This window comes from Anoplolepis gracilipes, chromosome 3, assembly GCF_047496725.1.
Source record: "Anoplolepis gracilipes chromosome 3, ASM4749672v1, whole genome shotgun sequence".
Lineage (NCBI taxonomy): Eukaryota > Metazoa > Arthropoda > Insecta > Hymenoptera > Formicidae > Anoplolepis > Anoplolepis gracilipes.
The window spans coordinates 5171166-5184369 of NC_132972.1; the positions used below are offsets into that span (position 1 = coordinate 5171166).

The window sequence follows — 13204 nt, forward strand, 5'->3', positions numbered from 1 at the left end:
GAACTGACAAACGGCCAAATACTCGCCGTGCGCACCGACTTTTCGACGGAAAAATATGTCCGGAGGCAGCATGGTTCGAAAACGGCATCGGTTATTAGCCGTATCCGCCCAGGGGGGAGATAGAAGTGCCCCCCTCCCCCTCTTCTCTCCTCCTTCCTCGTCAAAAAATGAAAAAACGGTGGAGATCATCGTTGCGATGAGTGCTACTCACGTCTACGAGTAGTTTTATGTCAATACAGCACCTCAATATCTTTATATTTGGATATTTTCTCTTCATATTTCACGATAGACTTGTGTGTGTGTGTGTGTGTGTGTGTGTGTTATGTGTGTTAATAATTATAAAATATATATATAGAAAATTAAAAATGATGTTTATACAATAAATATAAAATCATTAAGATGATGGATGGCTATCGATTTTTTATCATTGGAAACATTGCATTGTACAAATTATCTAGAAATTAAGTTATTTAAAGGTATTTCAATCATTTTCATATGTCTCTCTAGAAATAATGTAAGACACACTGTTATTAATCTCTCAAGCAATAAAGTACTGTTATGTAAAAAAAGTAAATTTACATTTTTTAATAAAAGTAAATTATATATTAAATAAGGTATATTTGTTTTTCTTGGAAACACGATTAGTTTTACAGTATCATGCAAGAATTAGCATCTTTGTCTCGCATGCTATACAAATTAATTCGACTCTGTATTTTTTTAAAATGTATTGTCATCTCGTTCTACAAACTCGTCCTAAATTTCGGCTAGATTTAATTTTGCACGATTGCTTGTTAAAAAAGTAAAAAAAAAAAAAAGAAGAAAGATCCCGATGGCGTCTAAGATCGATGTCCGCTCAGCCTGCCGAGATACGTCACTGAATCTTCCGGCAATGGTTGAGGTCGGATATTGATCCCCGTTCGCACATCGCCGCTGGTTGAGCACCCTCGGTGGTCCTTTTGCCCCACTAGCAACCCTCGGGCAAGGGCGGTTCCTGGCGACGCCAATCCGGTAGCCTCCACCGTTGAGTTTTGCGAGCGGCTAAGAGCGCGGGGGATGAACCCGCCCTCTTCACTCTCGCATCGATGCCTCATCTATCTCCAATGACGGGGACGAGACACGGGTGGGGAAGGAGAAGCCGCGTTATACCGGGATGAAGAAAGGGGTTGGGGGAGAGGAATGGGATTCTCGCTGTCGGCGCGAGTCGGTGGATCCCGATCAAAAAAGCGACGGAGCTCGCGCGGATGACACGTACGAAACTATCGTGTACAGAGCGCGTCCGGTGCGGATATCAAACGGGTGGATGAGGAAGGCGTGGAGGGAGAAAAGAAGCTCTCAGAAACGTCGAGAATCAGCCTTCACCGTTTTCACTGTATCCGGAATGCGGTGCAGCCGTGACGTCTCGCACCCCGAGAAGATCGTCCAAGAAGATTGTCATCTTACACCCGTGCACGGTATCCTCGGTGGTTCGTCATGAGACTCGGATAATATACGGCGTTGTCCGTATCGAAGAACCGGTGACAGCTAAACATACCAAGTCGTGAAGCTCCCCTTCCTGTTCCTCGGCTTCTAGCCAGAAGACCGAAGTGATAAACGTTCAATGTCTAGCGATAAACGAGATCGATGAGTACCAGCGTGTAAGTGACCTGGACTAATTTGTTTGAAAAGTGTCGGAAATTATATTACTATATACTTATACTTAACGCGAGATGCGCTATCGTTCTTGATAGCGTGTGAATTTAACGAGGAGAATAGAATCTACTGACAAGACAGAGTGGTATTAAAATACCTAAATAAAATTTCAAGAAACATCCACAGTTCGACAACCGGCGGAATAAAAACAAAAGTGAAACTATTGTTAAAGGACTTGAGATTTTGGTAAAATTTGAAAAGAAATTGCCTAGAACAATTAGATGCCTAAAATAGAAGAAAGAAGACGATAAAGACATTTTGAAAAAATTTAAATCATCTGCATTATTATTCCAAGAATTTTTATTGATGTGTGATTTCCAAGTGTTAAGTGTCATCCAAAGGAAAACTTTTTTAACGAGGATTTTAAAAAAAAGCGAGTTTTTAGCAGCTGGAAAACTTTTCTCGTGTTCAAGGTTCTAACAAAAAGACACCATGTTGGAATTCTATCCTCCAGCGTCTGGTTCTTTCAATCGTCAAGGTGAACCCGGCCAGCCCTTGCCGACGGTTCCACCTATTCCCTTCCGGCCCACATCTGATAATAATAATGCAGGTGAAAAGAAATTATTTTATTATATAATTTTATATATGCATATATATATATATATATATATATGTGTATGTATAAGTTTGATAAAATAAAATAAAACCTAAAACCAAGTAATATTTTTCGACAATTGGGATGCAAAACATTTTATGAACAGTTTGCTCTGTGCAATAAAAATATTTCAGTTTTATATATAATTTATGCTTTTATTCATTTCTTTTCTTTTTTTCCTATTGATTAAATAAAAGCTGGTAATATTCTTTGACAATTGTTGTGTAAAACGTTTTATCAAGAATAGTTTTTTCGTAAAAAAACATTTCAATAAAAATTTCAATTTAGAATAATAAATAATAAATAATGTCATTTTAATAATAATAATAAATAATGGTATTTTAACTGTATATTTCTTGGAATTGAGACATCTCATAAACACCCATTATTCTGCAGCTTGAAAATAGAGAGACAACTGTCGCACGTATTTAAATGCATATTATTTTTTTTATTTATGCTTTAATATTTTCTAAGCAATACTCGGGTAATTATAATCTATATAAATTAGCTTTTTATCATATTTGATCAATTATTCAGAAAATAAACAATTATACGATATCCTCAAAGGAATTATTTAATATTTTTTATATATATAAATATCATGTTGCATATTTTTTTTTTTAAATCAGTTTTCTAAGAATATTTCAGAATACTGTTTCCATATAAAAACTTTAGAAAAAATTACATTGCACATTAATTATTAGTATATTCGATTATACGTTTAATACGTTAGAAATATAAATATTTAAAAACTGATATTTTATTTATATATGCTATAGTATTACCTCCCTTCATATATTTTCTTAGAACCGGTTTGTTGACATTGAGTAAAATAGAAGATCCATTTTTCACCGAAAAAAATTGTTTCACAAATTTTTTCAACAGCTCGACAATGAAATCAAATAAAAGAAAACTAATGATTTTCATAAAAAAAAGTAAAAAATCTAGTTTCTTTTTATGATGACAATAAGTCGTAAAATGAAGCGAAAAATTGCTTCTGAAAAGCGAGGTAATGCTGTATGTCCTGTTGATTATGTCTTATAAATAGAGGAATTTAACATCTACATTTAAATATTTCTGTCCATTTGCATTCAAGCCAGATAAAAATTCAAACAATATGCAATACATTTAACACTAGAAGTATCGAGCGATCATTTCTTTAAATCATCATTTCTAATTATTTCTACTTTTTAGAAATCAATATCCCACTTCTTATGTAAAAGATAAAATTCTGAAATTTTTAAACTTCTCATTAATCGTTTAATAAAAGAAATCATTTCAAAATAATAAGAGTAAATTTCAGAATCCTATATTTTACACAAGAAATAAGTCACTAATCTAAAAAGTAGAAGCAATGAAGAAAATCATTCGGTACTTCTAGTGTTAAATTCTGGAGTCAAGTTTCATTTTCAATCATCTAACATCTATTTTGATTTTTTAAGAACTCTATAAATTATTCACACATATATATAAAGTCTCAATATTCTCTTTTATTAATATTCTTTTTTATAAAAATCCTAGTAAAATTTTTCAAATAAATGTAGAAAGAATTTGGAATTATATAGCACTCAGATCACTCTTTCAAACTATTTAATCGGATAATGATCGATGTCGTTAATAGCGTTATCATATCGTATAATATTGGTCGTTCTCTTTGAACGTTTGTCCCGCAGAGCCGTCCGTTTCCGTGAAGACGGAATCCGGTCTTCTGGAGACGATCTGCGCCGGCTGCGGCCGCACCATCGCCGACAAGTACGTGATGAGGGTGGCCGAGAGGAATTACCACGAGGAGTGCCTCTCGTGCACGGCATGCGGCGCGATGCTGTCGCACTCGTGCTTCATACGCGACCTCAAGCTCTACTGCCGTTCCGATTACGAGAGGATCTTCGGGGTGAAGTGCGCGCGTTGCATGGAGAAGATCAGCTGCTCGGATCTGGTGATGCGGCCGGTGTCCGGCCTGGTGTTCCACGTGGAGTGCTTCGCGTGTTGCATGTGCGGCCAGCCGTTGCCGAGGGGCGCCCACTATATCCTCAGACAGGGCCAACCGATCTGCAGACGGGACTTTGAGCACGAATTGTTTCTAAATAGTCCGCAAGGTGAGTGTCCCACACTGTGCACTATGTATGCGTGTGTGTGTACGTACGTGTGTGCATAAGTTGCGCATAAGGCTCGTTTGTTTTAAATCTTATTCCTCGATCTTGTGCCTTGTATTTTGTTAACGCGAAATAAAGCGACACTCTCACTATCGTCGTGCTCTGATTCAGTACAGAGACTTTTTCGTCACACGTTTCCTCTGTAAATTTCTAAGAATAAGAAATAAAATTAGCAAATGTGATTAGATTTTTTTAAAATAATGAATTAAACATTTTTTTAAATAAAAGACAAATGAAGCCACCCAGGTACCAAGCATATGTCATTTTGATATCGAAAACTGGTCATTTCTGGTTCAATGACGTCACGGGATCAAATAATGTCTAATTTAAAACATCTTTTTTGTGACGTCTTAATGATGTTGTAAAAGAACGTCATAATATCGTGATTCTTAAGTCATTATAAATCGCCTAAATATTACTATTTTTTAACTAAAAACTCATTTAATTTTTTTAATAATATCTTAAATTATTGAAGCAATTTTGCGTATAATTTTGATATTCACAATTCTCTATACCTCAGGGCCCTAACATGAATTTCCGCTATAACCTGGCACTTGATTATGACATTTGATCATGAATCTTTTCCTCTATCGTAAACTCGTGAAAAGTGAAAAGTGAAAAGTTTCATTAACGAATTCAATATTTGTGAATGAATTTTTCATTTTTTGCGAGTTCACGCTAGAGGAAAAGATTCATGATTAAATGTCATTAAAATGTCACTGATAGGTCTAAAATGGTTATGAGGTCACGTGTTTTTAATGTCTTAAAATGTCATCGGTCTGTGACATTAGTCCGTCATTTTTCTGTCATTACATCACGTCATATTTGATTCGAACTGACCTTATTTTGACATCAAAATGTCGTGTGTTTGCTACCTAGGCAATTTGAGGTAATTAAATCAAGTGCGTTTTAATTTTTTTTTTTTTTTTTTTTTTTGCATCAGTTTGTTTTGATACATATATACACTTATATAAAATATAATATGATAAATACACTATCAAGAGATAGTGTTTGTTACAATTTTTGTATTTTATAATTGAAAGAAATTGAAAGAGCTTAATGTGTGTGTTACATATGCACGAAGATAATAATTGTTTTCCTTGCATAAGAAAAAAATGCCGTTGTCTCGTATACAAATATACGAGAAGTAGCATGAATAAAAATGTGTGTATTATCTTGCATGAGATGACTTGACGATCTGTGTCCAGATTTCTATGTGAGCTACAATTTGTTTCTATCATACTGTCGCCAATAGTAGAAGCATTATTATTTCTGGAAATTGAATGAAACCCTGCGAAAAACTTATTGTTAGTTAAGTAAATACCACGATATATAATTTACTTGCGAAAGAATCTACCATTTGTTTCATACGTTTTCTGTGTAGCAACAAACTGCTCAACTATCTTTTATCGTCTTATTAAACGAATATCGATTATCACATCGTTTTCCACAGCAGATTTGAAGTAATTTGAGAATTGAGATTGGCGAGATTGGCGATACGAATTTTTAGCTGCGAAGTAATTTCACGAACCATTACCGCGGAATGCTTGAAAATACGATCGAATGAATCAAATAAAATGACGCCGTTGAAAAACGCATTGTACATACCTTGTTGCATTGTTCGCAGGTTGTACTACAATCTAAAGACATCCAAAGTAAAAATCTACAGGAATTTCGAAACAGGGCTGTTCCTTTTCAAGGTAATTACATTTAAATCAAGCGTGAATGATCAAAAGCGATTGCGTGACATTCGCGGCGTCGTAAAGTAGATATTGTTGAATTCGCCAATCTTTCGTAAAGTCAAAAAGTACCCCATGAAAATATTAAATATCTTGATATATAGTTATGGAATTTATTCCAAAGCGTTCATCGATTGCGATATATCTCGATATATCTCGATATAACTTTATAGAACGCGTTTCGAGATATTTCATGTGTTATTGGTGACGATAAAAAATGATGAAAGAGCAGTTTGTGAGCCGTTTGTTATGTATATATATATATATATATATATATATATGTGTGTATATATATATATATATAGCCCTTTTCTCCCTTATGACGCGTGAAATATGAAAATATGAAAATATACAAGAAATCACAGAAATAACAACGAACGTTCATATTACGCAAAAATATTGAAAAGAATTCTAATGGAATTTTTTTAAATAAATGCAAGAGGAGAGAATTCCCTCTTTCCTCCCCCATAAAGCGATAAAAACCACTGAAAATCATTTTTTACATTACATGAAAAATTCCAAACAATTCCAATGTGCGTTTTTAAGAGTTCATTGCATACGTTTAATAATAAATATCGACGATTTAATGACGATCGCGCATCTCGATGATTTGATCGACAATTTCGCTCATCTCCTGCAAAGCGAAACAAAATTTTTAACAATGGAATTCCCAGAGTTGTTGAAATATTCCGAGCGGAAGGTGGAATCCGCACGTATGGTCGGTGCGTTTGTTCGCGGCCGACATGTTGCCGCGCCGCGGTACATATGTTGCACGATAGGCGTGGCCTGTGTGCTTTGTCGGATCGCCGTCTGATCGAAGCCACCCGTATCTACTGCTCGACTTCGAGTTGCTACCGCTTGCGCCAGACGATCAATCCGTCATGCCGGGAGTTCGTTATTCGAAATACGGATTCACGAAGATTGACTAAATTGTCATTTACTCGTCTCTTTCTATTACGTTCTGTCGGTGTCACTAAATATTTTACAACAACTTATGAAAGAGTCCAACAATTGTTTGATCCTTTTTTTCTCCTTATCAAATCAAAAAATAAAATTGCTAACATATAATAGACAACAAACGATCTTATGTATAGGTAGTGATATTCTATTTACTTACTTGTATATATATATATATGCATATAATTTTTATTGGAATATTCATGTTAAAAAGTAAATTAACAAATATATATAAAATCTCTTGTAACTATGTAATTCCAAATTCTTTCTACATTTATTTGAAAAATTTTATTAGGATTTTTATAAAAGTAATAAAAGAGAATATTGAGACTATATATATGTGTGAATAATCTATAAATATATAAGATGCATCATATATATTATTAGATGACGACTTATTGGATGAGAATCGACCACGAGACGGTCGTCGAGGTCCAAAACGGCCGCGGACGATACTCACGTCGGCACAACGACGTCAATTCAAGGCGTCTTTCGAGGTATCCCCGAAACCTTGCAGGAAGGTGCGAGAGGCCCTCGCCAAGGATACCGGCCTCAGCGTGCGCGTGGTTCAAGTGTGGTTCCAGAATCAGCGAGCAAAAATGAAGAAGCTTCAGAGAAAGGCGAAAACCGAGCCGGGATCCGATAAAGAACCGAAAGAGGAGCGAAGGACGGAAAGTCCACACAGTGATCACAGTAAGAGTAATATTTTTCAAATCATTAATCCCGATTTTAATTTTAACAGTCCATTTTGGTTTCATTCTCGATTATCTATTATTTACAAGAAAAAAAAAAAAAAAAAAAAAGAAAAAGAAAATTGAGCAGAAAATTAGCGTAGAATTGCGAAAGAGCAACGCGATCTCGTCGGGAGACTCGCGAATTTGCGAAGACTGGTTAATGGGGCATTGATAAACGAGTGAGTTCAATGTCAATTGTCTAATCTCGTTCGCAGGTCATTACTTGAACGCCCTGAACATGCGCGATGGGGAATCTTCTAGCTTCCCCTCAGCCACCCAACCGCTCAACCCCAATAACCCGTACTCGCCCGACGGTAAGTCTTACTCACCGTAGAAACTCATTTACGCACTAATGTCACAGAGAGACGGTATGTGCGTAACGCGTTTGCGTTCTGATAGGCGTTTATGCAAAGTATATATATATATATTTCGGAACAGTGCGAATGATAATCTAGGCTCCAACTTTTTGACAAATTTGATTCTCTTTTAGTAAAATCGATAATTTTATTACTGAAGGACCCTTCTTACATTTAGATTAAAATGGCGACAAAAATTTTAATATTCGAAAGATAAATAAACAAATGACTAATCTCGTTGTGGAAAAAGTGAGATGTAACAAAAAAACTGCAATATATATATTGATTTTTCTTTAATATAAAATTTATCGATTATTTCATATTTTAAGATTTATTTTTATATATTATTCACACACACTCATATTAAAAGATTCAGGGATTTAAATAAAATTTTTAGCGTTGAATATTAAAATGTTGTAACAACTGCAGCTCGCACACATAAAAATTTCAAGAACACTTTGATAAAAAGTTTTTGAGAGACAAAATCTGTGTTTACTCCAACCATTTTTTTTTTTTTTTTTTTTTCATATCAAAGATAGAAGCTTCGCTATACATTTTTTTTCAAAACATCCTGCACACGTCACGCGCCTACGCAGGTTCGAAGCAAATATTTATTTAGCTGCTTCTATAGAGCACAGAGCGATGATATTTTTCTGAATATTTGGGACCTGAATTTTTAGCATTTTTTACAACTGCGATCATATTATTCTGTCACTTGATATCCTACCATTAGATATAAATTTAAAAGAAAGCTTATCTCATGTTTTTTTATTCCAGCAGAATATGCAAAATATGTTTGGAAAATTTGCCTTTTACATATGCAAATATCCTTTTTTTTCTTCTTAAGAGCAAATATAAAAAAAATTATTCATAATATTATTCATTTGAATTCAGTCAATATTAATTTAAAGACAGATATTTCTTTAAGGAAAATATATAAAGGGCTTTAATTATTGCGAAAATATATACTGTTCCTGTACTATATAGTTTTGTCCTGCATTATGTATGTTTGTGCAAAAAACTGTTTCCATTGCTATGAATATACAACAAAAAAAGAACCACGTCTTGTTTCTTCTAGACGCTTATCCAGGGCACTCGGGGGAGAGCTTCTGCAGCAGCGATTTGTCTTTGGATGGAACGGACGGCGGCTTCGACATCGGTGAAAACGACGGCGGCGGCGCGGACGGCAGTCATCAGGGTGCTTCGCATTCCCATCACGGCTCATCATCACACGACACCCCGTCGCTGTCGCAGAGCCTGCACGCGGCCATTCACAATCCCATCGACAAACTGTTCATGATGCAAAGTAGTTACTTCAGTGGTGATCATGCGTAATCCAAATTTTCCTTTCCTCAATCTCGCGTCGCTTATTTCGCCCTCCTCATCATCCCCATCCGTATCCCTCCCTCGCGTGTCCTATCAGTCGGCTTTATTGCGTCAACGAAGGAGTCGACATTGCAATTCGTTTCTGTATCGAGATGATCGCAACGAGATAAAAATAAATATTTTTCGTTCTCCGCGCGACCTGTTATTAACCCATTTCCGGTCAACGTCTTGTATATTTTATTTTTCTACGCAATATGCAAAATATATAAATTTCCTTACAAACTTTGTAATGTGTGTGTCGACGCAACGTCAAAAACTTCTCTTTGAAATGTTTGCTTTTCTTTATTGCCAAAGAATGAAAATCTGTATTTATTTCTCTGTGTGTAATAAATAGATATTCATGAGTATATTATGAAGAAAATTATTATGAAACTCTTTCCTCGTCCTATTTCATATTGCTTGATGAAAGGATAACAAATCCCGCCGACGTTGAATTAATGCAATTTTGTGCAATTTTAATACAGTTTATTTTTCAGAAAACTTTCATGCGTTCTTAATAATCTTGACTCTACAGAAAAGTTATAGTATGACAAAATATTTTTTTCCTTTCTTTCTCCATGGCCGAAAATGGGTTAAGAGAAAAATAATATAAAAATGAGAAAATTGTAACGTGAAATCAAAGCAAATACTTATAATAAATATTAATTTTTAAACAATTGGCACATCTACATATGCATATTTCCTGTTAAAGATAATAATTTCAGATCTTTGTTTAACAAACTAATTCGAGTAAGTTTATTCTGTCATTAGTTATTGTATATAACAATTAATATATAGTAGCAACAATGTGAGGCTAGTAATAACTGTGACTCAATGAAAACGCTACACACTCATGAAGACGATTCTTTTATTTCTATTATTTATTGTAGATTTATTTATTTTTCATAATTTTATATCCATCTTAATTAATCAGTCAAATTAATCTATTTTTCACAGTTTTTCGTAAAGAAGTGTAATAAGATGCGCGCGATGAAGATAGCTGTACATTCCGTATATAACCGTGCGAGAATATATTTAAGAAAATGCACATGCATGAGAGAGGCATACCATACATATATAGCATTTATTATTATATACGATGTATGCTTCTGTGTTTTCACTTATAAAAACCATATATTTAAATTCTGACGCTCTGAGATTCTTTTCCTTGCCAAACACAAAACATTCGATACTACCCACCGTTGGTCGGTGCGTGCGAATATTGTTTAAATTGAAATACTGTATAATTTTTTTTTCAATTTCTTTGATGTACTTTTCGAGCAACAAGATAAGATATAAATGAATATAATAAAATTTTTCTGTCAGCAAACTTACATAATTTTGAGTGTACATCAAATGATTATCGACCATTAATGTATGATTCAGAAATTATATATAAAAGATACTATATATAAAAAAATATACTTTCTCTAAAAGTACCTAAAAACATTACTAAAATTACACTATACTACATAACTATACTAAAATTATTACGTACTATGTACTATACTAAAATTTATACTATAAAAGATGGATTCTATTTTTTATGTATAAAACGGTATATTTCATGTTCACATTTGTTCCGTGAGATCGTTACTAATCTACAACTTGCATCGCAACTATTGATACAGTATTCATTATTGCATCTACTTTGTTTTCTCCTAATAATAGGCTTTTTGCATAGATTTTCACTCGTTTTGTTTGGTATTATTCTAATAACAACTATCAGAGCGAGGCAATATTTGTCTATAATAACGCATTAATTCGCGACATAAAAATTAACGATTAATTGTCGTTTTAATATATATCTCTCCATTACATAAATATCGATACAATTTTTATTATAAATATTTTTAGTAACAGCACTTTATATTTCTCATTGCTTATAAGACTAATTTAAAATTTGCTTAGGAATAATTCGACATCATTCCTGATCAACATTAATTAGAAATAATTATTAATAGTCAACAATAATACTTGTAATTTTTGGAGTATATTTTTGAGTTATGATATTGCTTTCGCAGCCTGAGAAATACTTTACATTTGTCACTATAATATAATGATATTCTTTCAGTCAAAGATTATATTGATCGACATTAAGCAGTGTTTCTATAACACCGAACAAAATAAAATTATATATAAACAAGTTAAAATACAATATATATTATTATGCGTTAAATAAAAATATATCTCAAATATCTTGTATGATATTTATAAAAAGATATTGTAAAAATAATTGCGCGAATATTCATCGAATAAAATTACGTAGAGAGAGTAAAACGTAATAAAAAATTAAGTTAATAACGTAACCCGTAACCGAATATTTACGGTTTACATTATATATTGTACGAACTTTCAATTATTACCTAATTTTCTTGTTATATCATGTCCGAAGAGATTTATATATATAAATGTTCATAAAAAATTATAAAATCTTTTTTTATGATTCGTATTATAAATACGAATTGTATATATATATAACTATAGTTTAAAATTCTTTTAATAATAATCATATACATAAATTCGCTTTTGCTTGTATTTTTTCGCTTATATTTTTTAGAAATACTTTCATTTGCTCCGTTTTATGCTTATATTTTTTAGAAATACTTTTATTTGTTCTGTGCATTTCTAGAGAGCATTTTCGACGATAGAAAATGGGACGTATATGCATATATGATAGTGACTTATTTTTTATTTTATTTTTTATGTGTGTATATTACTTTCATTTTCAATTGTTTAAACATTGTTCTGTTGAACAAAGTCTTTAAAGATGCAAGTCTTATTGTTAAAATTTTCTTTAATATAATCTTTCTTTCTTTCTTAAAATTTCAGACTCAGAAGATTTAAAACTTAAGGATAAAACAGGCTAAAACCTGGATAAAACTGTAAAATGAGAGAGTATAGAAAAATTTCATAAGAGAATAAAAGTTCTTATCGACAACGTAATATTGGGACGTTTCTCATAATAAGGATGTCGCGATAATCATATTATTGATTGTATATTTAACAATAATTTAATAATATATAAAATAATATTTTCTTACGAATTTTTATGAATTTCCAATATATATATATATATATATATATATATATATATATATATATACACGTTAGAATTTATATTACAATATCGGCTTTGTTGCGACATCCAACAAGAAATACAAAAAATATGTCAGCCGTATTTATATTCCTAAGTACTCGTAAGTACCGAGAAGTTTAAGCGAACGTATCTTGAGTAATCGTAAATAGAAATTCGTCGTATAATAAATTCATCCGTTCGATATATACTCGTATGTTCATAACATATATGAATATGTAATGAACTGTTCGTATATACAGCATACAAATATATATATATATATATATATATATATATGTGTGTATATATACAGATATATGCAGGATGATTCCTAAGTACAACAAATTTAAGGGAACATTCCTTGGCTTATGAAGAAAATGTCTTATACAGCTTGACGGACAAAAGTTTGGAACCAAGCGATTTTTAATATGTACGATAATCGCTAAAAAAATTCATACACATAAACAAAATGTATTTATTTGTACTCAATCATACAAGCTTTACAAATTGTTAGTAATTTTAAATACTTTATTTTTC

The 13204-nt window shown here is 32.8% G+C and overlaps 1 protein-coding gene across 2 annotated transcripts; it reads left to right on the plus strand.

The window, feature by feature from the left end:
* Positions 1-1235: 1235 nt before the first annotated feature.
* On the plus strand, positions 1236-10863 carry Lmx1a (LIM homeobox transcription factor 1 alpha). Of its 2 annotated transcripts, XM_072887649.1 has the most exons (5): positions 1236-2239; positions 3958-4380; positions 7521-7826; positions 8083-8181; positions 9302-10863. In XM_072887649.1, the coding sequence occupies exons 1-5, from the start codon at positions 2122-2124 to the stop codon at positions 9556-9558; spliced, it is 1203 nt and encodes a 400-aa protein (XP_072743750.1). In that variant the 5' UTR covers positions 1236-2121; the 3' UTR covers positions 9559-10863. The 2 variants fall into 2 exon arrangements, with proteins under 2 accessions (XP_072743750.1, XP_072743751.1); XM_072887650.1 differs by lacking the exon at positions 8083-8181.
* Positions 10864-13204: the final 2341 nt, after the last annotated feature.